The sequence below is a fragment of the Petromyzon marinus genome, chromosome 52 (assembly GCF_048934315.1).
Source record: "Petromyzon marinus isolate PM22_M1 ecotype Great Lakes invasive population chromosome 52, UKy_Petmar_22M1.pri1.0, whole genome shotgun sequence".
Classification (NCBI taxonomy): Eukaryota; Metazoa; Chordata; class Hyperoartia; order Petromyzontiformes; family Petromyzontidae; genus Petromyzon; species Petromyzon marinus.
The window spans coordinates 7,829,498-7,857,134 of record NC_133718.1 but is presented as its reverse complement, the minus strand read 5'-3'; the positions used below and the strand labels follow the sequence as shown (position 1 = coordinate 7,857,134).

The 27,637-nt window shown below is 47.5% G+C and overlaps 3 protein-coding genes across 5 annotated transcripts in view; 1 reads left to right on the top strand and 2 right to left on the bottom strand.

Moving 5' to 3' along the window:
* Positions 1-180: 180 nt before the first annotated feature.
* Positions 181-21,038, bottom strand: LOC116953624 (uncharacterized). Of its 3 annotated transcripts, none has more exons than XM_032973987.2 (9): positions 20,908-21,038; positions 14,738-14,846; positions 13,927-14,028; positions 11,616-11,766; positions 9,115-9,367; positions 7,141-7,362; positions 6,374-6,563; positions 4,652-4,782; positions 181-3,962 (listed from the first exon to the last, which is right to left on the bottom strand). In XM_032973987.2, the coding sequence occupies exons 2-9, from the start codon at positions 14,844-14,846 to the stop codon at positions 1,335-1,337; spliced, it is 3,786 nt and encodes a 1,261-aa protein (XP_032829878.2). In that variant the 5' UTR covers positions 20,908-21,038; the 3' UTR covers positions 181-1,334. The 3 variants fall into 3 exon arrangements, with proteins under 3 accessions (XP_032829878.2, XP_032829877.2, XP_075931289.1); XM_032973986.2 differs by lacking the exon at positions 20,908-21,038 and adding an exon at positions 19,126-19,484; XM_076075174.1 differs by lacking the exon at positions 14,738-14,846 and having other exon boundaries at positions 20,908-21,009.
* LOC116953626 (gamma-crystallin S-like) overlaps positions 20,885-27,637 on the top strand; it is a 22,991-nt gene continuing 16,238 nt past the window's right edge. The window contains exon 1 of the mRNA XM_076075182.1: positions 20,885-20,994. The gene's annotated coding sequence lies outside the window, so the exon portion shown is untranslated. The remainder of the gene's footprint in view (positions 20,995-27,637) is intronic.
* The window catches only part of TCAF2 (TRPM8 channel associated factor 2), a 12,552-nt gene continuing 8,960 nt past the window's right edge, over positions 24,046-27,637 (bottom strand). The window contains exons 8-9 of the mRNA XM_032973988.2: positions 26,940-27,274; positions 24,046-25,652 (exon numbers count right to left, since the gene is read on the bottom strand). Of these exons, the coding sequence (XP_032829879.2) occupies positions 25,410-25,652; positions 26,940-27,274 (578 nt within the window). The 3' untranslated portion in view covers positions 24,046-25,409. The remainder of the gene's footprint in view (positions 25,653-26,939; positions 27,275-27,637) is intronic.

The window sequence follows — 27,637 nt, the reverse complement described above, 5'->3', positions numbered from 1 at the left end:
TTAACTAAATGTCGAAACGGTCCACTTTGCTCAAATGGCGCTGGAATGATGCACTTCCTTCTGAAGGCTGTGTGGCTGGCGAGATGTATGAAGGTCACTTTTGTGTGGTGGGACAGATATGTGAAGGCGTATTGTCTGTATCTTCTTTATATTGTACACAATGTCAATGTAATGCAACAGTATGCTCGGTGTCATTTAATAGGTTGCATGTATATGTACAAGTGTTTATAAAGCATTACAAAGACACACGATTAACATACAATCCTAAATCATAGCATAAAGAAAGCAGATACAATTGAAAACATAATAATCCATCAGTAAACAAAACAAACATTTTTATTTGAAACGTACAATTGGAAGGTATTATCTGTCCTCTGGAATTTGAAAGTCAAAAGAAGCCTGTATTTCAATAACTGAGAAAGCGTTTGCGTTGTCAGCGAATTACAAATACAAAAAAACTTTCGCGCAATTTTACATTGCGGCAATTCAACGCTTAGGCACCATGACGTGAACGGTGTATGTCAAGTATTTGATGTTTGGTGGTGTTACATTAAACAGGCCATGCCTTGCGGATGAGGCTGTGTGCCGTCTTAATTCAGGTGACGATGTTAAGCAATCATTCGTGGACTGTAAATGCCTGTATTCCCACCACCTGCTCTATCATCATCACCAGTGTCCCACTCAGATGCATATTTACAACGTGTGAGGTATGCGAGTCTTGTGCAAGTGTCTTTTATTCACGGTCGATGCAAGAGCAGTACGTCACCTGAACGCAAGCTTCCCAGCAATTTCCACCCTTGTTCCCGAAATGACCGACGTAGCGAATGGTGTTGTCGTGTCACTACCGCGTCATTAATACATTTTTGTTGGTTAGGCCGTGTAAACGATCCGACCAAACTTGTGTTCATAACAGGTTTTTATTTTTATATCGCGTAAATATAAATGTGTCGTTAAACCCGCCAATTCGTAAGGTTTGTCACGTAAACAGAACGTGCCAATTAATTACTAATTGTTTTGTTAACGTGACAAACCTTACAAATTGGCTGTCGGGTGGTGGCGGGTTTAAAGACATTTATGTTTACGCGATCTAACACCCCCCCCTCAAAAAAACCCCTCTATTATGGGTAATATTGGTCGCGAAAGCCTACATGTTAAACACCCGACCTGGCCAAACAAATTAATTTGTCGCGTGCATGCTTTCAATGCGCCATGGCCATAACAACTGTTAAAAGCCACGGCGGCACGCGCCCAATCAATGGCGTTCAGGAATGAGAAAGGAAACTGGCAAGTTGAATGACCTTGATGTGCACCCCCCCACACCCCCCCCACATCAATTATTGCTGTCCGTTCTGCGAGCCTGCTGCTGCGTGTGACTCGGCCGTGCCAGGGCACGGTGCACAGGGGGTCGAGGCACGTGCCCTTTCCTGGAGGGGTGGGATTGAGAACGCGGCGATGTTTCCCTCCGACTCGGCGTGAAACGTGGCGAGCTGAGGTACAGCGGCGTGCGAGGTCTGCAAGTGCTCGCTCAGAGCTTGCGCGTCGACTGCGAGAGAGTCGCCGGTTTGCGTCGCCACGTATTGTGCATCCGTCGTAGGTATTTCCACGTACTGCGTTTCCATTGTGGGTATTTCCACGTACTCTGTGTCTGTGCTGGGTATTTGCACGTACTGCGTTTCCGATGTGGGTATCTCTACATATTGTGTGCCTGGTATGTCCATGTGTCGTATATCCATCTCTTGTGCGTCCAAATGCTGTGTTCCTGATGTGACTATGTCCATAGACTGTGCGTCTGTTAAGTCCTCATGCTGTATAACCATGTGTTCTGCACCTTCTGTGTCAATATCTACATACTGGGCATCTGCCATAGGAATATTCACATGCTGTATGGTCATGTGTTGTGTGTCATCAGTTGAGGTCTCCATGTGTTGTGTGCTAGGTATTAGTATGTACACATGTGTGTCTGGTGTTGAGGTGTCCATCTGCTGTATATCCATGTGCTGCGTGTCTATCGTGGATATGTCCATGTGCTGCGAGTCTGATAATCCGATATCCATATGAGTGTACACCTGTTGCATGTCCAAATGTTGTGTATCCATGTGCTGTGCGTCTTGTATGGGTATGCTCATGTGTTGTGTTTCTGTGGTAGCCGTTTCTGGTACAAACGTACCCACGTGCGTGTCCACAAACAGCGTTTCTTGCGTGCCTCTCTCAATATCCTGAGCATCTGACGCGTGCGTGTCAATATGTTGCGTGTCGGCTGTAGGTGTTTCATCTGCATGCTGCACACTCTCATATTGTACGTATTCCGTATGCGTCTCCTCGGCATGCACCACACTCACATATTGTGTATGTGATGTAGGCGTCTCCTCTGTATGCTCCACACTCACACATTGTGTGTGTTCAGTGGGTGTCTCCTCCGTTTGCTGCACGGTCACATATTGTGTGTGTGCAGTGGGTGTCTCCTCCGTTTGCTGCACAGTCACATATTGTGTGTGTGCAGTGGGTGTCTCCTCCGTTTGCTGTACGGTCACGTATTGTGTGTGTGCAGTGGGTGCCTCCTCCACTTGCTGCACAGTCACATATTGTGTGTGTGCAGTGGGTGTCTCCTCCGTTTGCTGCACGGTCACGTATTGTGTGTGTGCAGTGGGTGTCTCCTCCGTTTGCTGCACGGTCACGTATTGTGTGTGTGCAGTGGGTGTCTCCTCCGTTTGCTGCACGGTCACGTATTGTGTGTGTGCAGTGGGTGTCTCCTCCGTTTGCTGTACGGTCACGTATTGTGTGTGTGCAGTGGGTGTCTCCTCCGTTTGCTGCACGGTCACATATTGTGTGTGTGCAGTGGGTGTCTCCTCCGTTTGCTGTACGGTCACATATTGTGCGTGTGCAGTGGGTGTCTCCTCCGTTTGCTGCACGGTCACATATTGTGTGTGTGCAGTGGGTGTCTCCTCCGTTTGCTGTACGGTCACATATTGTGCGTGTGCAGTGGGTGTCTCCTCCGTTTGCTGTACGGTCACATATTGTGTGTGTGCAGTGGGTGTCTCCTCCGTTTGCTGCACAGTCACGTATTGTGCGTGTGCAGTGGGTGTCTCCTCCGTTTGCTGCACAGTCACATATTGTGTGTGTGCAGTGGGTGTCTCCTCCGTTTGCTGTACGGTCACATATTGTGCGTGTGCAGTGGGTGTCTCCTCCGTTTGCTGCACGGTCACATATTGTGTGTGTTCAGTGGGTGTCTCCTCCGTTTGCTGCACAGTCACATATTGTGTGTGTTCAGTGGGTGTCTCCTCCGTTTGCTGTACGGTCACGTATTGTGTGTGTGCAGTGGGTGCCTCCTCCGTTTGCTGTACGGTCACGTATTGTGTGTGTGCAGTGGGTGCCTCCTCCGTTTGCTGTACAGTCACATATTGTGTGTGTGCAGTGGGTGCCTCCTCCGTTTGCTGTACGGTCACATATTGTGTGTGTTCAGTGGGTGTCTCCTCCGTTTGCTGTACAGTCACATATTGTGTGTGTGCAGTGGGTGTCTCCTCCGTTTGCTGCACTTTCACAAATTGTGCGTGTGCAGTGGGTGTCTCCTCCGTTTGCTGCACTTTCACAAATTGTGTGTGTTCAGTGGGTGCCTCCTCCACTTGCTGCACTTTCACAAATTGAGTGTGCTGAGTGGGCGCGTGTACTGTAGGTGTATCAACATGCTGTGTGTGCGCTTCAGAAGTTTGCTCGTACTTTATGCCCGGTGTAATTGTGTCTGCGTGCTGCGGATCTGGCACTTGTATGTCCACCGTGATGATGTTGAGAGTGTGCAATTCGGTGGAGAGCAGACCTGCCCTGTGCACATCATGCATGTGTTGCTGCAGTTCGTCAGGCCGGGTGAACCAGTGGTCGCACGTTAGGCAGTGGTTTGGGCGTTCTCCCATGTGCTCCGTCAGGTGCTCTTTGAACTTCTCCCACTGCTGGAATGACCTCGTGCACATCTGCTCAAACAAACACACACACACACAAAGAAAAAGATCCCCCGTATAGCCTTAACAGACTGTTGGGGCAATTGCTGTTTGCGAGCACCTATGAAGGCCGGCACAGCACACGAGGAGGTGGGTGGCCATCACCACGTCTGATCGCCTTTGTCTCCCCAGTGGCGATGTTGACACACCGCACCAGGTACTCGTTTGAGGCTGAGTCGACCTAGGGGAGGCCCAGGACTTGTTCAGATAATCGTCACTGGTGTTGGCCTTGAGCAGGAATCGAACTCGGGTTGCCGGGTTCATAGTGCAGCGTGCTAACCGATACATTACTGCTCCCCACAAACACACACATCCACCCACATCACTTTCACATTCATTGAAACATTGACACAAATTATATACGTGTCATAAAAAGCCTCATAGAGCTGTAATTATTCAAGTTGGTTTTATCTTCCTTTATGAAGAGAATAATGATTTGAGGCATCTTTCTCTCCGTGATTTAGGTACTTCATATCGACGTAAAAATCATTGTGAAGAGGCCCGCTAATTTTGTTCGAGCAACGAGTCCCGCATCTTTGATGGTGTCCACAGTTACACCATCCGGCCCAGTAGTTTCTCCCCGTTATTATAACCCTGCCGCCAATCGTGCTCGTGGTACGGCGCCCATCGCGGCGTCCGTTGCGCAGAGGGCATCTTCGCACCTGGCACTCGTACACCTTCCGGCGGCCCTTCTTGGCCCCAGAGGCCGAGGAGCAAGCCTGCAAGTGCGTCTTCAGAGTGCCCTTCCGGCCAAACTGCTTGGGGCAGTTTGGGCACTCGAACGGCTTCTCGCCTGCAGCCCCCGACGCGGTGACAAAGAGACAACAGCTCGCGGATGAAACACTCCACAGTTCCACACAAACACACTTAAGCACCTCCAATTAGCATGGTTGGCCATGTACGGCGCGAAAGAAGTTCAACATACGTACATTTAACTACGATATTCTTAACGAGTAGTTTATTTTTTTTTTTGCGACCACCAGTATGATTCATGATTGATTGCTGGGTTAGGCCACGGAATGATCTGTCTGAATGTGTGTCAAAGGAAACCTCCACCACCGGACATAGTGAAAAAAAATGAAACTTCCATGTGTAACTAGCAAACTGTTATTGTTTTAGCTCACCAAATAGAAGCATTTGTAATGGCTAATATCTAGTTAAAATGTATTTATTTCATTGTTTTGATGTTATGAGGCATATTTAAGAATCCGAGTCAAGTAAGATACTTATTCCGACTTCATCGATCTTATCCTGAAGATGCTTGACGCGGTTAAAAGAAAAAAGTTGTAGCTGATCGTTAAATCTGGCTGAGACTTGTTCTTTAACCTACGGTGAGTTAACAATAATAATTGGCTCGTTTTCAAACGCTTATACGTGTGATCATTTAGTTTTTTTGGCTATGTTAGGACACAGATTTGGCCAGACCATTCCATGGCCCAGCCCAAAAATCTATTATGAATCAATGATAACCATAATAGAACCATTAATCTGCTTGGCACAACAATCTCATCTGAGCTGTCAAGGAATGGCTGTGTTACTCATATGGCTAAGGAGGCATCAAAGAAGCTTGGTTGTATTTCTGTGCCAAAGCCTCTTTAACTCAGAGCAAGTACTGCTGTTGACACGCATTCGGCTAAAGTTGTAATCCTGCTGTAATTTCTGAGGGTGTAGCGCCCAGTTCCTACCTCACTGGACTAGAAAGAATTCACAGTAAATGAGTTGGGTTGATTGATGATCCAGCACTCACTAATTCATTCCAGTCACTCACCTCTTCATCTTATCTCATCCATCGCCACTACCATGGTTACTGGTTCCCTGAACGGCACTCATTAATTCCTCCGTCCATGTTGACGACTCGGTCTAACAGACCATCTCATCCCCAATGTACTTGTGTATGTTGAACCTCTTTCAGCTCTCGCTCACACGTGTTTACCCACCACACTGTACGTCTTAAAACACTCTATTTCTGCTTCTTCCTTCTGGCACTGCTCCACTTTGGAATTCCATCCCATCGTCGCTTTTTTTCCTAAACGTCTTCCAATAACCTTGCTCAATTCAAGAAACCTTTTAACTCGCATCTCTTCGAACTTTGATCGTGCCGTCTGTTTGCTAGCCGCTTGGGGGCCTGATCAGCAACTGTGATAAAATAAAAAACGAAACAGCTCCGCGGTTTCAACTTCAGTCTTCTTCGGCACGTCTCCTGTCCAACACCTATATGGTCTTTTCCTAACTTCAGCCTAAACCAATAAACACAGCTAAATACACTTGGCATGCGTCCTGGTACGATTTAAACGATCAGCAACCGGCACAAGAACAGGTGCAAACAGCACACCAGCACTCGTAACCGACGTATCGTCTCGGCAACTGCGCTAAGATGCTCTCACCGGTGTGCTTTCTCAAATGCTCCTTGAAGTGCCCCTGATGGCGGAAGATCTTGTTGCAGTAGATGCAGGTGCGTATGACGTTGGAGTTTTGCGCGCCCGCGTCGCCGCTCGCCTCGTCCTCATCCTCTTTGTGGTGACACGCCACGTGTTGCTTCCACGCACGCTCGCGCGTGTACTTCTTACCGCAGTCCTGAGCAGGCGCGCACGCGCACACACGGAAAGCATCACACGCCATGCAAACGGGAGCTGTTTAGAATACTGTGTGTGCGCCATGGGGGGGAAAAACACTTGCAGCCCCATCGCAAGCTCTACGTGAAGGCAGCAATCTGATTTCTTATCAAGTCTAACACGTGAAGCTTGTTTTGAATTTCCCAACAGAATAATGGTGATTATTTTTTATACAGCGCCTTTTATGCTGGGGCATCTCACACGTGATTTACACGCGAGAAGGACAATGCAATCAACGCTCCCTACTTGCAGACTCATGACCGCTTTCAGGCCAGGTGCTGAGTCACCTTGCGCAGTGCAGGGACAGCTGCCACTGGGGGCACCCTTTCAAATGTTTGAGACGAAAATGTGACGCATGTCGCTGATTACACGTGTAAAGTGCTCCGAGATGCTCCCCCCCCCCCCGCATTATCATCTTTCTCAGACGAGCCTGGACGCATTTTCAAGGCGAAGGAGTTTCTCAACGTATGCCGACGATGCTGGCATGGTGTACATTGCACGCGCGGTGAGAGGCACTCGGATCGCATGCTTTGGCTCACCTTGCAAGTGAACTTGGGTCCCGCGTGAGTGCGTAGGTGCTCCCGGAAATGGTAGTACATGCGGAAGGAGCGGCTGCAGTACTTGCAGCAGAAGAGTCTCTCCTGAGGTGGTGGAGGTGGGGGGGCTTCGCTTGTGGAGCTCACCTCCACCTCCACCCCGCCCCTCTCCACTAGCGCCCCTTCCAGGCCATCCTCCGTCAGCTCCAGCTCCATGGCTGGACACTGAGAAAAAGGTGAGATACACAGAATCAGAATCTGCATTGATCCCGTAGGAATCTGATGAGCTATGAAGCTCTCTTTTTTTTGGTTTACAGATGTCCAGTAAAGTCACGTAGAATGAGAATAAAATAATAAATTGATCAAATAAAATAACACAATAATATTCTCACGACGTTTCGGCCACAACACAAGCGCCCTTCATCAGGTGAAGGGACGAGACTGTCTGGTGGGACAGCGCTGGAGTGCAAGTGAACTTGGGTCCCGCGTGTCCTACCAGACAGTCTCGTCCCTTCACCTGATGAAGGCCGCTTGTGTTGTGGCCGAAACGTCGTGAGAATATTATTGTGTTATTTTATTTTATCAATTTATTATTTTATTCTCATTCTACGTGACTTTACCGAAAGAACCAAAGAAGATGAATCATTGCAGTCACGAAAGCTTTAAATCGAAAGATGTCCAGTAGGTACACCTTAGAATTATAATATTAATGTATTTATACTGGAGGAATCCGTTGAGCTATAAAGCTCTTTTTCACAGATGTCCAGTAGGGGCACGTAAGAAAGTTGGAACAACAAATATTACAAAAACACAGTAGGAGTGCCAAGAAAAGGAACGGTAGCAAATCACAAAAATATGCTTATTTTACTAGGTAAAAGCGCAATGAGCTATTAGCTTATTTTCAGAAGCGACCTGGCCACAAATGAAAACTCAATGAAGTGGCTTATCACGTGGGAATGTATAGCAGATAGGGTTGTTGTTGAAAAAACAGCATTAACTTAATAATGTATTATCAGAACTTCAACGGGATAAATCAATCACTGACTTAAATAATAGCAATAATGATTCATTTATGGCACAGCGGTAGTGCATTCGACGCTTGCTGCAGAGGTTCTTGGTTTGAACCCGGCAAGCCGCCCTGGTTAATACTGCGGGGGTATTAAGTATAAAATAAGCGGTTTGCTTCTAAGTAGGCGTGAAAAAATTCCGTGATATAACACTTGTGTTGGCGGCGTTATGGTGCAAATTAGATTTTTTTTTTACCTACAATGTAGACTTTGCAAAGCATCATGGCCCCTTACTCTGAAACTACTGCAGAATATGTGAAACAGCACTTTAAGATAATAGGTTTTTCCCCTTTTTTCTGGCAACAAAACAGGTGTTAACATGTTAAAACACCAAACTGAAACCTTTTCCAAGGATTCATGTCTGCATTAACCACAATGCTTGTGGTCAGAATACAAACAAAAAACACACTGATAATATATGCATTGTCCTTGAAACTGATTTGTCCACACCAGAGACAGCTTTCTTTTGAGCCTCGTCTCAAACGGTGTTAGGACCAGAGGACGCCCACCTGCTCTCGCCAAAAGGCCTTTTGGCGTCCTCCACTACAGGAATAGCATGAATACCAAATGTATAAACCATAACAAAGGTTTTTTGGGTTAGATTGTGAAAATATAAATGTGTCGTAAAACCCACCACCACTCGACACACCCAATTAGTACGGTTTGTCATTTTAAGAAAGTGCCAATTAGTTACTAGTTCAGCACACTGGTGTGTTGGAGAGTAAACCCACAATATTTACAATTCGAGTACTGCGGCGTTTCGCTGGTGATTACAACAACCGGCTTCAACAGCCGATCATCCAGATCTGTGGAGAATTCCTCCAAACGTACTAAACTGTCACGATTATTAACCACTGGAGGTGCCGTGGGTGTACTCGGCGAGGAGGCAAATCGATTGGCGAGTGCTCACCTGCGAATCCTCCCCCACCTGCTCCTGCTCATATTTGCTTGTGATGTCAGCGAGCAGAGCCAGGGCCGATCCCCCGTCGCCCCCGCCGCCGGCCCCCTCAGTTGCCTGCTTCGGAGTATTCCCTTGCTGTGGCTTCTTGGCACTCTCCGGGTCGGGCAGCTCCGGCAGCGTTTCTGTCACGACCTTATGAGTGTCGAAGACTTTTCGGTGTTCCGCTGACTTTTTCGCACTCGTCTGCCTGGAAGTTTTCTGCCTGCAGGCACAGCGGACGGGCGACGCAAGTCTTGGCATCTGTATACATGTCTTCCATGCTTTTAAGATATGAACAAAGAAGATCCCTCAGATCCTCTGGTACTGGTCTTTTAGTCGTCCCAAAGCCCAGGGACCAACATCCTCGGGAGAAGCGGCTTTTAGTGTATACGGTCCTCACCAGGGGATCTGAGGGCTTCAGAATCATTAAGCACTTTAAGAATAAATATAAAAACTAACTTTTTTAAACTGGCTTTTAATTAGGATTTTTCATAATGTGTTATTTTTATAACTAGCTTGTTTGCCCGTCCTAGGACGGAAGCTGTAATATTTACGAAAAAATTGAGCAGCGTATCATTGTATCTTGTGTAAATTTAATGGCAGTGAATCTTGCACAAAAGTATGTCATCAAACACTTCACTGCATTTCACTGTAGCACTGTATATAACTGACCTTCAATTTGTTCAAATTCACTGCTCTGATACTTTCTCTTCTGCTTTCGGTCAGTGGGGTTGAAAAAAATTGGAATGCGATACAATATCTGGAAAATCACCGAGAAATGCCTATTTTACCATAATGTAGCAGCATAAATTAGACTTACCTTTTGTCTCAAGTGCTGAAGAAATAAAGACACCAAATCCACGTTTCTGCGTATAATTATTTATTAGATTCACTTTCAATCAAGAAACGTCAAAATTAAAGTGAATTTGCGGAATTTTTTTTTCTTTCCACTCGACCTTCTTCTGCGTGAGTGTAAAAATCCACCCGCTCATGAATATTAATGACGAGGGGGGGGTTGCGGCATGTGGAGTGACGTCACGCACGTTACACACAAACAGACATTCTGGGCTCATTATAGTAGTAATAATGTCTTTTTTTTTCGTTTTAAAGCTTTCGTGACTGCAGGGATTCATCTTCTTGGTTCTTTCGGTAAAGTCACGTAGAATGGAAATAAAATAATAAAAAAAACATAATTTTCGGTAAAGTCACGTAGAATGGAAATAAAATAATAAAAAAACATAATTTTATTTTATTATGTTTTATTTTTATTATTTTATTTCCATTCTACGTGACTTTACCGAAAGAACCAAGAAGAATAATGTATTTGTTAGACACTTGTTACGTGACTTGATTTTGCGTACAATTTAACTTTTATTGTTCATGCCTGTAAAGTACTCTGTATTGCATTCTTTTGCACGAATAGTGCTTTCGAAATAAAGTTTGAATAATTGCTAGAGACGCAGACGTGGGTCCAAGATTCGGTAACATGCACCTAATGGGAGAGAGTCCACGCACCACGAGGCGCGACACGTGCCGTGAGCAGGTACCTATGAAGACCGGCACGGCATACGAGGGGGTGGTGTGGACAGACCCGTGCCCGGCCACCCCTTTCTCCCCAGTGCTGATGTTGCAAACCACACCAGGTACTCATTTTAGACTAAGTCAACCTGGGGGAGGCCCAAGAGCGGTTAAAATATTTGTGACCGTTGACCGTGAGCAGGAATCGAACTTGGTTCGTCGGGTTTATAGCGCAGAATGCTAACCCCTACACCACCGCTCCCCAAACGACCCACACACCTTCATAACACGAGCCACACACTACGAGACTGGACACACTCTAACAACCAAATGTAGCTATTAGGTGTGACATTTCGCTTGAAATTACAATCATCTCCAGGATAATACACGAGCCAGAATTAAATCTAGAAGAATAATTGCGCCACCTTACCCAGGTCGTAAATAGGTGTCCTGACAACTATTTAATAACAATTTCATGTTGTATAGCATCATTCATGATAACTGCATCCCAGAACGCTGTACATTAATGATATATAAGGGCTAATTCCTTTTTATAGAAACTACCAAGCAAATGAAAACTCTGAAGATAAAAAAAGAATCAAATCAATAAATGGCACCAAAACAAAAGGTACAAACAACCAAAAAGTTATCACCATGGTGAAATGACTTTGCTAGGTCGCATCCCACATACCCAACTTCTTACACAGGCCAGGAAACCTTTACAGGAGGAAACAGGGCAAGCACTTTGTTTGATTATGTTGGGTAGCGAAGGCTCATGGGACAGAAATTTGACCAGATCATTGGGGCCTCACCCAAAAATAATTTACGAATCGTACTACTGTCTGTGAAAACCTACATGTTCAGTTACGGTTTAGAACGCAGTTATTTTGTACGAATGTTTCAACTTATTTCGTACCCTACGTAGCCAACCGTGCTCATTTTGAAACCCATACCTGGCCGTGAGCGTTCGTATCGCCTCTTCCATCTGCAGGTACTTCGCTGCCTTCAGAACGCTGGCCAAGCTCGCTGGGTTCATGCCCTCAACGGCGAAACGCGACGCGTACGTGAACTCCAACAGGTGGCGAAACGCCTCCACGCTTACGCCTGCACTCACGCGCGCATAACATCAAAGCGCAGAGTCGATACCACAATGTCCTCTCACTGCCACAGTGCTTTTTTAGTTGTTGCTAAATGGAGTCAACCGCGCACTTTATCGTGTAAGCTATACAAAGACACATGAACGGTACACCGATTTTTTTTTTTTACCGTACAGGCTACAGCGATATCACGTCACTTATTAATAGTTATTTTCATAATTCTGAATAACAAGTAACAGAATAAAAAAATAGTTATCATTTCACCACACATATAGAAATGTTGAGCAATAAACAAAGCGTATTTGCCTTTTTAGCCGAGGTCGTCGGTTCAATTCCATCTCCCTGTACATCGTCACTAACCAAATTCGTAATTACTTCTTTAGTTAGGCCACAACCATCTAGCCAAATGTTTATTGTGAAACCCTCCACCACCCGACATAGCCAAACAAATAAAAGCATCACGTTTACAAGCGTCATTCAGACACAATTGGTCGAACTTCCGTGATTCTATCCTGAATTCCTGTTCTCTGACCTAAAGATTGCTCGACATAGTTTTAAGCGAAACGTCGTGCATAATTGCCAAACATGACTTTGTGAATTGATCTCAAACTTACCGGAGAGAAGAAACAATCAAAATTGGTGCATTAAACGTTTCTACATTTGACAATTAAATTTTTTTGACTAAGTCGGGTGAAGGAAGGTTTCACAACACAAACAGATATTTTTTAATGAATTAACAGATATTTTTTATCAGGCTCTATGATGTTACAAAATATATCAGAGCGCAGATCCCCCTCTTGGTAGATGTCCCTGCACGCCACAAAAGTTGAGAACATTTGGCTTGGCGACAGGAATTAGTCTGCCAGTAGGGGGCGATAATTGCCGTGTGCAGTCTCAATCCCAGCGTAGCTTTTCGAATTTGGCAAATTTGGACCATGACGCCAAGCACACGACGGATCTTTAACATCTGCTCCGAGCGACGCAGACGGTGTGTAGTTAAATTTGGGTAAATACACACCGCAGTAATTACTTAGCGCGGGCCTACCAGATTCGAACTGCGGTACTTTTGCAACAAGCGGCAAACACGTGTTACTGCTGGGCCATATAAAAGTCGGTAAATTAAACGTAAACAAAGCGTCCCTCCAAAGGATCAGCACGCTGAACTCATCTACTTCGATCTAGATTTGAAGGATGTCATTCCTGACATGCAATATCCTGGAGTCTACAAACTAAGTTGCACCTGTGGTGGCTGTTACATTGGGGCAACGAAACGACATATCTCGGACCGTGTTCGCGAACACAAGGCAGATCTGAAACACGGCAGAACCAATATCTCTGCCATGGCTGACTATTGTTATAACGCTGTGGGTTCGCATGATATTGTTTTTTCCGAGACCAAGGTACTCTACAAACCTTCGGGCTACTATCAAAGGTCTGTTCATGAAGCCATCCAGATATATAAACAGACATAACTTCAACCGAGTAGATGGATACAAATTGAGCAATCATTGGAAGGATTTTATTAACCAGGTAAAACCCTAACTGCTTTATAGTGGTTGTTGTCGATCATATCTGCCGGGTACTAGTCTATTTTTTCGAGTTAACTTCCCCCCTGCATCCCCAGCTCTCTCGGCCTCCCACTCCCAGCCCCGCCCACTGCCCCCCCCCCCATCCTGACTTGCTTCTCCTGGAGTCCACGCAGCGCTCTCCCTCACCCTACCCCACACCCCTCCCTCTCCCTCCTTGCTCCTCCCCCTTTCTTGCCTATATAACCTCTTACCACGGCAACTCTCTCTCCCACTTCAGCAAAAAAAATATTGCTGTGGTTTTCCCGCCTGATAATGATTGCTTGTGTTGCAATCGAAACATCGTGATTTAATTGATTTTATACCTACGTGACTTTACCGAAATAACCAAAGAGTATCATCTACTTTGGTCGCACCTTGTGGAAAAGGCAAAGTTGTATGTGCTTCAATGGGTTTGGTTCATCTCCTCGTTAAATAAAGGATACAAAAGCCAATACATTTGGTCTAGGTCCATGACTTGCACACTTATTAAGGAGGCTATTTGTTTTCAAGGCTTTTGTATATGTTCGACACGATTTTAAATACTGAACGTTACCGCCCCCAAGTAAACCGTTACGTGGGTGTCATGGGCACATTCTCACCCTCAATCTCGACAAGTGGCTCGTTGTGGAAGTCCTGGAAGAACGTGTGGAAAAAGTTACTGCTTGCAGCCAGAACCGCTCTGTGAGCTCGAAACTGCTGACCTGTACACACGCGCACACACGTAGGAATGCAAATCGATAATTCTCAAGTGCACCTATATACACAACAAAGACCTCCCGCATAGCCTTAATAGACTGTTGCGGCAAGTGCTGTTCGCGAGCACCTATGAAGGCCAGCAGAGAACATGAGGGGGTGGGTGGCCAACACCACGCTCGACCGCCTTTGTCTTCCCAGTGGTGATGTTTACACACCGGTACCGGGTACTTATGTGAGGTTGAGTCGACCTAGGGGAGGCACAGGACTTATTCAGATAATCATCACTGGTGTTGGCCGTGAGTGGGAATCGAACTCGAGTCACCGGGTTTGTAGTGCAGCACACTAACCGCTACACACACAGGCATATAGGCACAGGTAAATATATGCAAGAATTAAGGTTATATAACAACCAACAAACAGGTAACCATTTTTTTTAATCACTTACAGGTTCCAAAAGTCCGGATCCCACTCAAAATGAAGCCAACATTAATTCAAATGAAGACAGCTAGACATCAAGCAGTCAAGTGACCTCTCTGTTATCCGAATCGAAGCTGCTGTCCCAGTTGGCCAAGCGCGGAAGTTGTAATCAGATCCGTTCAGATATTTTTTGGCAACGGGATTTTGACAATTAAAAAAATGCTGCAGGACCCATTGCCAGGGACATTTTCCGGCGACAGTTGCCCTAGAATTGTGATTGGGGAGTACGAGTCTCACCAGACACAATGAGAGTGATGTCTGTGAAGTGTTCGTGCTGCCGCTGCTCGTTGAGTTTGTCCAGGATGTAGCGGAAGTGCGTGGGCACCTCCTGCGCTGCCCACGCCATCTAAGGAACAATGGCCACGATTAACACGAGACAAGCTGGGGAAACTTGAGACAGCAATGTGACAGTGATTTAACACGTAGGCTTTTCTCAGCTGTTTCCTAAAATCCAGGAAGTCATCATTCTGGGTTCCTTCTGACTTCCTGGATTTTATTCTGACTTCCTGGATTTTAGGGTTGGGCGACTTTGCTGAAGATACTTCGTGTATTTCCAAGTGAAACATCATATCCAAATGATGTTTGAGAGAATTGTTCGACTTACCGGTGAGCTTAAAATACGGTACTTGGCGCGTTCAACACCTGTACACATATGACAATTTATTTGGCTGTTGGGTGGAGGAGGATCTCGCGACATAAATGTTGCTGAATCCAAAAATCTATTGCAAGTCGTCAAACGACGTTTTATTTGTACGTTGTGTTAAGCACACAAATCGCATCTCAAAATTCTATTGTAGAAAGTGCCATCCATGGAGACACAGGAAACGACAGCATGTCCTCGTTCAACACGGCACATACGTTCTTAAAAAGTTCCGTTAAGCGAAAACTATTTTCCAGTAAATAATGTAACGTATAAAGTTTGGTGAGATATGATGTACGCACACGCACGGCGAGATGGCCGGACAAATAACTGAGGCTACGCCGCCGCGTTACTGTATCATTCCGTGTACTGTATCATACAGCTCAGCCGCGCAGCTCAAGAAAGTAGTTTGTCGTCGACCGCTCAGTAACCGCACTATAATGGTGCGTCTTACAGGTTATAACGATGGGTCTTATGTGTTATCACGGTGCGTCTTACGCGTTATAACGGTGCGCGTTCTGCATTGTCGCACCTCCGACTGACACAGTTGGCTATGTACCGTGCAAAAGAAGTTCAACATACGTTGCGCGAAAAGTATTCCCCAAATGGAAGAACCGCGTTTTAGTAAAAATGCACTATAGTGTGAACACGCGTTAAGCGAGGATTTACCGCACAGCCAAGTGGAAAGTAAAGCAGCTACAGAACTTGTGGCAACAATTTCCCAAACTTTGTAGTCTTCTAATGGAAGGTTGGGCCATCTTCATTGTTTGTACATTTGGTGTGCCGGTTTTTCACAGGGACAGGAGCCCTACGCCACTCACCGTCCTCCTTCCCATGAGCCCCCCCACATTATTTTCCACACGTAGGAGATTTGTATTTTCAGCGCATGTCGTACGGAAATTAAGGTGACACCTAACGTAACGTTCCTACAGCCACTTAAAACTATTAATTCACTACTTCCGTCATGATAACCGCGACCATCGCGATAACACGATTGGAACTCGGCAGGCAGGCCTGGCCATTACTGTGGGCGTATTAACCACATAATGCTTGTCGCCATTTGCTTCAGTCCACGTTAAAGATTCCATGATGTAATTTGCAAACAGTAGGCCGTTCTGATTTAAAGCTTTCGTGACTGCAGGGATTCATATTCTTGGTTCTTTCGGTAAAGTCACGTAGAAGGGAAACAATAAAATTATAAAACAGTAAAATTCTCACGACATTTCGATTGCAACACAAGCAATCATCAGGTGTGAAAACCACAGCAAGAAAATTTGAAAAAAGTGGCGGTTTTTTTAACGTTAGCACCACGGAGAGCGATTTGGCAGTTATTGAGATGGACGAGTCCATCTATGTTCGGAAAAGAGGAGGGGGGAGACGAAAATAATGGATGCGGTCTGAAATCCACCGTAAGTGTGAACAATCAATTAAGACCCGAAATGGTTTATCAAATCCTTCCAATGATTGCTAGGCCAGAATCCATCTTCTCGGTTAAAATTGTCTCTGTGTTTGTATATGTGGATAGCCTCATGAACGAATCTCATGGTAGCCAGATGGCTTGCAAAGAACCCCTGTCTTGGAGAAGTCAATGTCATGTGAGCCTACTGAATTATAACAGTGATCTGCCACGGCCGAGGTGTTGGTCCTACCGTGTTTTAGGTCTGTTTAATGTTCACGAATGCGGTCCGAGACATGTCGTTTGGTTTCTCCAATGAAACTACTACGACAGAGGCAACTTAATTTGTAGACGCCAGGGTACTGTATGTCCGGAATCACATCTTTTACAGACGGAACCAGATAACGGATTTTATGTAACGTGTTGAATCGGACCTGGATCTTGTGTTTATTCAAGATTTTGGAGATCTTTTTTGTGATCCCTGCAATGTAGGGTAAAGTGATGGTTTTTTGAAAGGCTCCTCAAGAGGATCCTTCGTCATGGTTGGAGTGATAACTTTGCGGATTGTGTAGTCAGAGTAACCATTAGCCTTAAGAGCTTGGTGTACGTGCTTGAGTTCACTGGCTATGTGTTCCTGGTCGGATATGCATTGGGCTCTATGGTGCAGAGTCTTGATGAGGGAATTCTTCTGGGATGGATGGTGGTGGGAATCCGGTTTCAGGTAAACATCCATATGGGTAGCTTTCCTGTAGACAGAGTGGCTCATTGAACCATCAGGTCTCTTTTTTATTAGGACATCCAAAAAAAGTAGCTTGCCATCTTTTTCGACTTCCATGGTAAATCTCATGGCTGGGTGTATGGAATTGATGTGGTCGAGGAATCGATCTAGAGCAGGCCGGCCATGTGCATGTGGCCAGATGACAAAAGTGTCATCCACGTACCTCTTCCATAAGGTTGGGCGCAGAGTGGCAGTCTGGATGGCGTCAGTCTGAAATTTCTCCATGAAAATGTTGGCTACAACCGGAGATAGGGGGGAGCCCATTGGGGTGCCCTCAGTCTGTTTGTAAAAAGTTCCATTCCAAGTGAAGTATGTATTGGTTAAGCAGTGTCTCACCAGGGGGTACCTCAGTGTTTAGTCCTTGATGAACCAAGTCTTAAATGGTTGTAGCCAACATTTTCAAGGAGAAAAAGATGGCAAGCTACCTTTTTTGGATGTCCTAATAAAAAAGAGACCTGATGGTTCAATTAGCCACTCTGTCTACAGGAAAGCTACCCATACGGATGCTTACCTGAAACCGGATTCCCACCACCATCCATCCCAGCAGAATTCCCTCATCAAGACTCTGCACCAGAGCCAAATGCAAATCCGACCAGGAACACATAGCCAGTTAACTCAAGCACGTACACCAAGCTCTTAAGGTTAATGGTGACTCCGACTACACAATCCGCAAAGCTATCACTCCAACCATGAAGAAGGACCCTCATGAGGAGCCTTTCAAAACCATCACTTTACCCTACATTGCGGGGATCACAAAAATATCTCCAAAATCTTGAATAAACACAAGATCCAGGTCGAAATTCAACACATTACATAAAATCCGTGATCTGGTTCCATCTGTAAAAGATGTGATTCCGGACATACAGTACCCTGGCGTCTACAAACTAAGTTGCCTCTGTGGTAGTAGTTACATTGGAGAAACCAAATGACATGTCTCGGACCGCATTCGTGAACATAAAGCAGACTTGAAACACGGTAGGACCAACACCTTGGCCGTGGCAGATCACTCTTATAATTCAGTAGGCTCACATGACATTGACTTCTCCAAGACAGAGGTTCTTTGCAAGCCATCTGGCTACCATGAGATTCGTTCATGAGGCTATCCACATATACAAACACAGAGACAATTTCAACCGAGAAGATGGATTCTGGCCTAGCAATCATTGGAAGGATTTGATAAACCATTTCGGGTCTTAATTGATTGTTCATGCTTACGGTGGATTTCAGACCGCACTATTATTTTCGTCTCCCCCCTCCTCTTTTCCGAACATAGATGGACTCGTCCATCTGAATAACTGCCAAATCGCTCTCGGTGGTGCTAACGTTAAAAAAACCGCCACTTGTCAAATTTTCTTGCCGTGGTTTTCACACCTGATGATGATTGCTTGTGTTGCAGTCGAAACGTCGTGGGAATTTTGTTTTATATTTTTATTATTTTGTTTCCCTTCTACGTGACTTTACCGAAAGAACCAAGATTATAGTAGGCCACTCGTGGTGAAAATTTTCCACATTCGAAAAATGACAGAGCAGATCGCTCATTTGGGATTATATGGCACTATTTTCCCCCTAATGGCAGATTCATGGCCGCTTGCAAGCCAGGTGCTGAGCCACCTTGTGACCCCAAAGACAGCTGCCACAGTGGGTCCCCACATCGATCGTCTTGAGATGAGATGCGATGACGATCGCTACGAGCGTAAAAACAACCAGACTGTCGAGTGACTCCACAACTTTGTCGAACTTGGGGCAGAATTTGCAAAAATTAATTGCGGAAAAATCTCTCCTCTCGTGACGCATCTAGTGTCTCTGCTCACCCATTTAGCACCCATGTAGTCTCCCATCTAGTCTTCTGATGTGATTTTCCATCCAGGCACCCATGCAGTCACTCCTCTAGCCACCCATGTAGTCAACCCCTTGCAGTCACCCATGCAGTTAGTCCACCAGCCACCCATTTAGTCACCCCTTCCAGTCACCCATGCACTTACTCCTCTAGCCAACTATGTAGTCACCCCTCCAGCTACCCATGTAGTCACTCCTCTAGCCACCCATGTAGTCACCCCTCTAGCCACTCATGAAGTCACCCTTCTAGCCACCCATGTTGTCACCCGTCCAGTTGTCACACGTGTAGTTAGTCACCCCTCTAGCCACCCATGTAGTCACCCCTCCAGCCACCCCTTTAGCCACCCACGTAGCCACCCCGACAGTCACCCCCAGCCACCCACGGAGTCACCCCCCAGCCACCCACGTAGCCACCCCTCCAGTCACCCCTAGCCACCCACGTAATCACCCCTCCAGTCACCCCGAGCCACCCACGTAGCCACCCCTCCAGTCACCCCTAGCCACCCATGTAGTCACCCCTCCAGTCACCCCGAGCCACCCCTCCAGTCACCCCTAGCCACCCACGTAGCCACCCCTCCAGTCACCCCTAGCCACCCACGTAGCCACCCCTCCAGTCACCCCTAGCCACCAACGTAGTCACCCCTAGCCACCCACGTAGTCACCCATAGCCACCCCTCCAGTCACCCCTAGCCACCCACGTAGCTACCCCTCCAGTCACCCCTAGCCACCCCTCCAGTCACCCCTAGCCACCCAGAGTCACCCCTAGCCACCCACAGTCACCCCTCCAGTGACCCCTAGCCACCCACGTAGTCACCCCTCCAGTCACCCCTAGCCATCCACGTAGCCACCCCTCCAGTCACCTCTAGCCACCCACGTAGTCACTCCTCTCGAGTCTCCCCTAGCCACCCCTCCAGTCACCCCTAGCCACCCACAGAGTCACCCCTAGCCACCCCTCCAGTCACCCCTAGCCACCCACGTAGCCACCCCTAGCCACCCACGTAGTCACCCCTCCAGTCACCCCTAGCCACCCACGTAGTCACCCCTAGCCACCCCTCCAGTCACCCCTAGCCACCCCTCCAGTCACCCCTAGCCACCCCTCCAGTCACCCCTAGCCACCCACGTAGTCACCCCTCCAGTCACCCCTAGCCACCCACGTAGTCACCCCTCTCGAGTCTCCCCTAGCCACCCACAGTCACCCCTCCAGTCACCCCTAGCCACCCACGTAGTCACCCCTCCAGTCACCCCTCTCGAGTCTCCCCTAGCCACCCCTCCAGTCACCCCTAGCCACCCACAGAGTCACCCCTAGCCACCCCTCCAGTCACCCCTAGCCACCCACGTAGCCACCCCTCCAGTCACCCCTAGCCACCCACGTAGTCACCCCTCCAGTCACCCCTAGCCACCCACGTAGTCACCCCTAGCCACCCCTCCAGTCACCCCTAGCCACCCCTCCAGTCACCCCTAGCCACCCCTCCAGTCACCCCTAGCCACCCCTCCAGTCACCCCTAGCCACCCACGTAGTCACCCCTCCAGTCACCCCTAGCCACCCACGTAGTCACCCCTCTCGAGTCTCCCCTAGCCACCCACAGTCACCCCTCCAGTCACCCCTAGCCACCCACGTAGTCACCCCTCTCGAGTCTCCCCTCGTGTCTGCGCGCCGCCTCGCACTCAATTGACGTCATCACGCCGCGCCGATTACCGCCGCGAGAGACCGCGGCGCGCGCGCGGGGGCCGCCTCCTTCCCGCCTCCTTCTCCTCACCGCTTTCTCGAGCGCGGGCGACGCGGAGAAGAGGAGGCGCGAGCGCGGACGGATTGAGAAGTTGGTGGAGGACGAGGAGCGGAGAGCGTGAGACGATAATAATGGAGGCCGCCGCGGTCCGCCTCTCCCGCGTCCCCTCTTTGTATTTCCTCGCGCGCTTGGGAGGCTTCGCGCGCGCGATTGGCCAGGCCGCGCGTCACGTGGCCCCCGCGGGCCAATCCGCGCGCGCGCTCGGCGGGCTCAGCCCTTATCCGCTCTAGGGAATGTGAAGCAGCGGCGCTCACATTCCCTAGTGTGGATAGAAGCGGCCGTTCACATTCCTTAGTGCACATAGGGTTGATGGAGGGGCGGGGGGTGGGGTGGGGTGGCACGGTCACGTGTGGGCCCGCGCGCGGCAAGTTCGCGATTAGTGGCGCCAGGCGACAGCGGCGCAACGATTGTGCCAGGCTAGGTGCATCTTCGAGGCCAGGGTCCACGTCCAATACGGTCTGAAATGTTCCGTAATAAGGTAGGGCACCGATGAGGGGTTCACAGATACGCAATCGTCGTCAGGCCTGGGTGCCTGCACGACAACAGACCGCGCGAAGTTTCGTGTTCAGCTGAACCGCTGATAACGTTCGCGTACGAGGGAGACGTCAAGAGCGACAAACTTCGCTGCACCGGACGGGGTGCCTGGTCAGGGCTTGACCACCTGAACGTGCAGACATTGGGGCCGTTGCTCTGCATCTACGTAAGGCAGCCGTACGAACGAAATAAAGATTTCCAAGCACCCTGCAGATCACCATCATCCATAACATCGGTGACCAGTTTAACACGTAGGAGGCTTTCGCGACCAATATTATTAATAATGAAGGTTTTTGGGTTGGATCGCGTTATTTATAAATGTGTCGTAACCCTCCACCACCCGACACGGCCAATCAGCAAAAAAGTGTCACTTTGACAAAAGACAAATAGTTCACTACTTTAGCCCACCGGTGTGTTGAAGAGTGAATGCACAACATTTACAGTTTGAGTACGACGTTTCGCTGGTAATTACAATTGTCCGATATTGCTGGATGTGTTGACAGCCGCTCCCCATCGCCGTCTGAGCTCCGCCTCCTGTAAGATCAGCGGCGGCATGAGATTCTAACAGGGGTGGGCAAATTTTTTGACTCGCGGGCCACATTGGGTTCTAAAATTTGCCAGAGGGGCCGGGCCAGGAACAGATGTATGGAGTGTTTGTGTGAACTTAATATAAATGACATGTAAAAATCATTACATGAAAGGATTTGGCCTTTAACAGGTAGCAAGCATTTATTTGCAAGGCAATTTAACAAATTGCACGAACATGAACAATACAAAAACATGTAACTCCCGGTCAAAGTGCGCCATCTAATGGGGAAATGTGGGCATTACAGGAGAAAGGTAAAATGTAATTTAATAATATTTGGACAAGTTCGGTTGGACGGATTAAAAAGGCCCAACAGGCTGTATACGGCCCGGGGGCCGTACTTTGCCCATGTCTGTATCTAATAGGAGCGCGAACCCTACTGTCAACAGTCGACCTGGGCTTGCTGTTTTCACTCCAACGCTGTCCTCTGGACAGTCCAGTCCCTTCACCTGATGAAAGCTACTTGTGTTGTGGCCGAAACGTCGTGATTTTTTGTTATTTTATTTTTACCTACGTGACTTTACCTAATAGAACCAAAGAGTAAGCCATTTACTATTTACCTTTACGAGTTGATCCTGATAAAAACATGTAAACCTCTGCCTTGTATTGAAAATGCGATTTAAATAGCGCAGCTTTTAGGCCCATCAATGGTTTGAGGCGCTTGTGTTTATTAGTCAATACTATAGAGTTCAGTTTCCTACTCAATTGAGCGTTGAGCCGCTGCTCATCTCCCATTCACAACCCTGAGCCAGTGGTGGAAATTCCAATCCAATGGCGTTTGCGAGTCTATCCATAAGACCACTGTTGACATAATCATTACATTTCGATTTAAAGCTTTCGTGACTGCAAGGATTCATCTTCTTTGGTTCTTTCGGTAAAGTCACGTAGAATGAGAATGAAATAATAAAATAAAACAGTAAAATTCTCACGACGTTTCGGCCACAACACAAGTGGCCTTCTTCAGGTGAAAGGAACAAACCTGTCGGGACGACAGAGCTTGCAGCTTGTAGCTGTGTCGTCCCAACAGGTTTGTTCCTTTCACCTGAAGAAGGCCACGTTGTGGCCGAAAGGTCGTGATAATTTTATTGTTTTATTTTATTATTTTAATCTCATTCTACGTGACTTTACCGAAAGAACCAAAGAAGAAGATAATCATTACACACAAAGTGCTTGCCGTGAGTTCCGATTCCGACCCTGATGCCTGCTGTATATTAGGAGTCACGTGGATTTTTCTCCGAGTCCTCCGGTTTTCCCCTCCACATTAAAAAAAAACCATGTGTTTCGAGTATTTGGCTGCTATACATTGCCACGTGATAAGCCACTTCGTTGAGCTATCATTTGTGGCCAAGTCGCTTCTTTAAAAATAAGTATATAGCTCAGTGGCACTTACCTGGTAAAATAAAAAATGGTTTTGTTAAGTCCATCATGTTGCGTTCTCACTGCTAATTCGCTCTTTGACTTTGTGGCGAGTGGACGGGAAGGTGAGCAACTGTTGACGGAGTCGCACGCGCACTCACACCCGAATAAATTTATATAAGGGGCCGTCCATAAATGACGTCACTCGATTTTGGACGATTTTGACCCCCCCCCCTCGTCACACGGCGTCACAAAAAGTCAGACCCCCCCCTCAAATATGACTTCACAAAGCTCTGCCCCCCCCCCAAAACCATATTTCCATTTTAAAAATAAACCATGCTTCAAATCGCTTTAATCTATTGTCATTGTAGTGCGTATTTAATGTGGCGCTGCCCTCTGATGTTGTAGGAGTGTTGTTATAACAATTAGTGTTATAACAATTCTATATTTAAAGTTGCGCATTTTGATGTGACGTCACATTTCTAAAACCCCCCTCCCTCGTCACACAGCGTCACAAATGTCTAACCCCCCCCAGGTGCGTGACGTCATTTATGGACGGCCCCATATGAAATATAGGATATATTTTGCCATGACATCCCATATTCCAGATTCTACACACATCTTGACGCACATACTTAAAACTCATTTATTAAGTAATCACCAACTTGTAACACCAAGTTTCAGAAAAAGCAACCATTACAAGTCCCCACTTTTAAATACGATGTGGTCATTAGGCTGTTTGCTAGTTATCACAAAATGTGTGTTTTTCAAATATATTACCACGAACACCATATGTGACTCATGGTATGAATAATACCATCTCAACACAAAGCATATTGAGCAGCTCACACCTGCCCTTTATGTCTGGCTTAATACAATGGCAACCACAAATCATTTTCACGTAAAAATAATGATAAACACATCTTCCCATCGTTCACGTGCCACATACAACATTGTGACTTCAGTGACCTAGTTAGTTTAACTGAACACGTAGGTTGCCACATTCAATATTAATTCATAATTGAGATTTTGGTGAGGCTATGTATGTCGTGTTAACTTTGGCTGTGTAAATTGTTCTTCATATTGTTTTGCTTTGTAAAATCTGTAATTGTGGAATGCTTTGACGTCAGCCGGCCAGAGTCGCCCTTAACAAATAGCTTCTTAGCTCTAAGGGCTTCACTCGATGGGAAATAAACTTCTGATTCTGATGAACTGACGCGCTAAAACGCTTGTTCACGTGGCAATTTTGATTTTTTTGCGTCGGGTGGCGGAGGGGTTTTTAGACAACAAAACTTGAAAATCATTACATGGCCTAATCCGAACATCTAACACGAGTCTAACTTTTGACTGACACCTGTAAAAATGTCAATACACTTACTTCTGTCACGAAGGAAGTGGTGAGGCAGATAAAGCCATTCACATATTCAGGTAAAGGCACAGCCCTGTAAACGCTCACGCCACTGCTGGTGGAGATACCTCCACCACGAGGAAGTTCTAGAGAGCACCCCCGACACTCCTCGAGTAAGCACAGTATTTGGTCTACTCTTCCGCGCTGATCAGACGTCTTGAAAGAGACGCACGTACCCACACTTTATCCCACCACGCGCCACATGTTGATCAATTGTGGTGAATGCGTTGAGAATGCTGAGTGGACAGAGGCTGGGGGGGGGGGGGGGGTGGATTTGAGAAACTTTCCCCAGGCTTTTAATTTCCGGGATATGGAATCGAACCTGCTGCCTTTGGATTGCAAGTCACATGATGGCCAACACCACCAGTGGTGCGTGACACTTTCTATTCATCGGATGTGTCGGGCACAGGAGAGATTAACGGCACACACTTTTACACAACTTAACCCGAAACAAAACAATGATACGAATCATTGGTCGTGAAAAACCCACGTGTTATGTATGTATATATGTCGTTTTCACAAACCAATTCCGTACCAACCTATGCCATTGAAATGCATTTGCAAATCCACTGCTGCGACCTGTCCCCACTACTTGTATTTTAACATCGGATTTTCCTTCCATTCGGGCAAACCTCCCAGCTTTTTGGCAACGTCGTCAGTGATGGGCAAACCCCACTTTTGAAAAAAGGGGACCAGGTTCTTGTTGACTTGCTTCGAGAATGTCTCTGCCCACAGATTCATCTTTCCTTTGTTGTCCAACCCTTTGGTATTGATGCGTTGATATGCAGCGAAGATCTTCATGAATGCTTCCCACCCGAATGCCTCCTGCAACTATAATCAAGAAAGAGGGGCGACGAGAAAAAAGAGAGAGCACACAAAGGGTTAGCAAACGGCAACACTCTTGGCCATCAGGGCCATACATTCTAATTTGTAACGTACGCAGTATTCATTCACTCTCACTTTCGGGAGATCGTTTTCTTCAAGGACCGGGAAACCTCAGACAAGCGGGAACACAGCCAGAACTGGCCCCAACATTGCTCAAGCTCTGCCATCCTGCACTGGTAAGCTTGACCAGCTCCACCAACGTGTGTTTATACGTGTGAGAAAAAAAAAACCCAAAGCAGTTCCGTGGACCAGTCGTGGATTTCAGGATCTCCACCTCCCGCGGATTACGGGAGCGGTTGCAAACCGCGGGCACGCCGCAAACTCTTAGGGTTTGTAGATCACCAGGAGCACAGCTTATACTGGTAGGAACCTCTGGTTAGACCAGCCCACAGGGGATTATTGTGTCCGTCCGTCGTGCATCCAAAAATTGTAGGGGTGGGGTTTGGTGGAGAGGGGAGGGTGGGGAGGGGCTGGGTAGGGAAGGAGGGGCTGGGTGGGAGGGGCTGGGTGGGGAGAGGGAGGGTGGGGAGGGGCTGGGTGGGGAGAATGGGTAGGGGTTGGGTGGGGAGGGGAGGGCTGAGTGGGGGTGGGGGGGGAGGGGCTGGGTGGGGAGGGGGGGCTGGGTGGGGAGGGTGGGTAGGGAGGGGCTGGTCACTCCGTGGTACCCTTATAAAACTCAACGTTTAACCTACTCACGCTGACTTGTGCCCGCCCTCACAGTCGGGCATATTGTGCGGAATACACCACGTGGTGCCGCCGTTGACCCTGGCCATTGACCGAGCAACCCAACGTTCCTACCAGCTCCCTCCGCAGGAATGCGTTTGGAGTTCTGCTGCGCTTGCGTTGGAGACCCCGGCAAGAGTGCACGGTAATTGTGCTCCAGGTGCAGGTCCGCAATTGTGCTTGCTCACGCCACTACCGGAGGAAGGGCTGTCACTGGAGGGAGCTCTGGTGAACACCCTGGAACATTTTTGGCCTATTCCTTCCACGCTGGCCAGACGTCTCGCAAGTGGTGTGGAGCGCCCGCACTTTGGACCCATCGCACGCGACCCGTCGATCGACCCGTGAGGTCGCGCGTCACATACCGCTGGGCGCACGGAAACGGAGGGATTTAAGGGAACTCGCCCAATTCTCTCAACCGCTGTGTCCGGGAGACAGCGAATCGAGCGAGCGCAATGTGCCAACCGCTCGCCGCGCCACCCGTTGGCAGCTGCCCTCGATGCCATCGCGTACCTGGAGGTAAGTCTCCAGACACGTCCACACGGACCACGTGGTCAGCTTGGATCCCTTCTTGAGGTGGTCCTTGATGCGCTGGACCCGTTTGGCGGGCTGCAGCGCCGAGTGTGCCTTTTCCCGCGCGATGCCCAGCACCGTCTCGTGCACGTACGTGGACCACAGGTTGGCGGTGGCCTCCGTGGTGTGCGGCGGGAACTCCCAGGCCGCCCGCTGCTGGTTGTGGCCCAGCTCGTGAATCGACGCCCACATGCCCCTGATCATGCACTTCTCGTCAATGATGCCCTTTGTGCACGACACTTGCAGCATGATGGGATATCCCGAATGCATCAAACCTGTGAAATAGTGGTTGCGTTTACAAATGGTGACAGTATTTTTGTTGTTGATGCTGCTGTTGCTGCTGCTGCCGTGTTGGGCAGTCGTGCACAAGCACAATTAACAAAAATAACTCAATACATTAATCAACGACACAGGCCTTAAAATATATAATAGGCGACGTTTTAGGAAGTTCCCCTTGTTCATAACACAAATAAAGAGGCCAGATAGATGAATTAAGCATATAAAACATCTGACTGCAATTTTTTTAAATAGACATGAATTGTTAGCTAATAGTTGTTATTGGGTAACAACTCCTTTAATCATGAAAAACAATCCTAAATTAAACTAATATATTAAAAAGTACAATTAAGTGCTGCTGG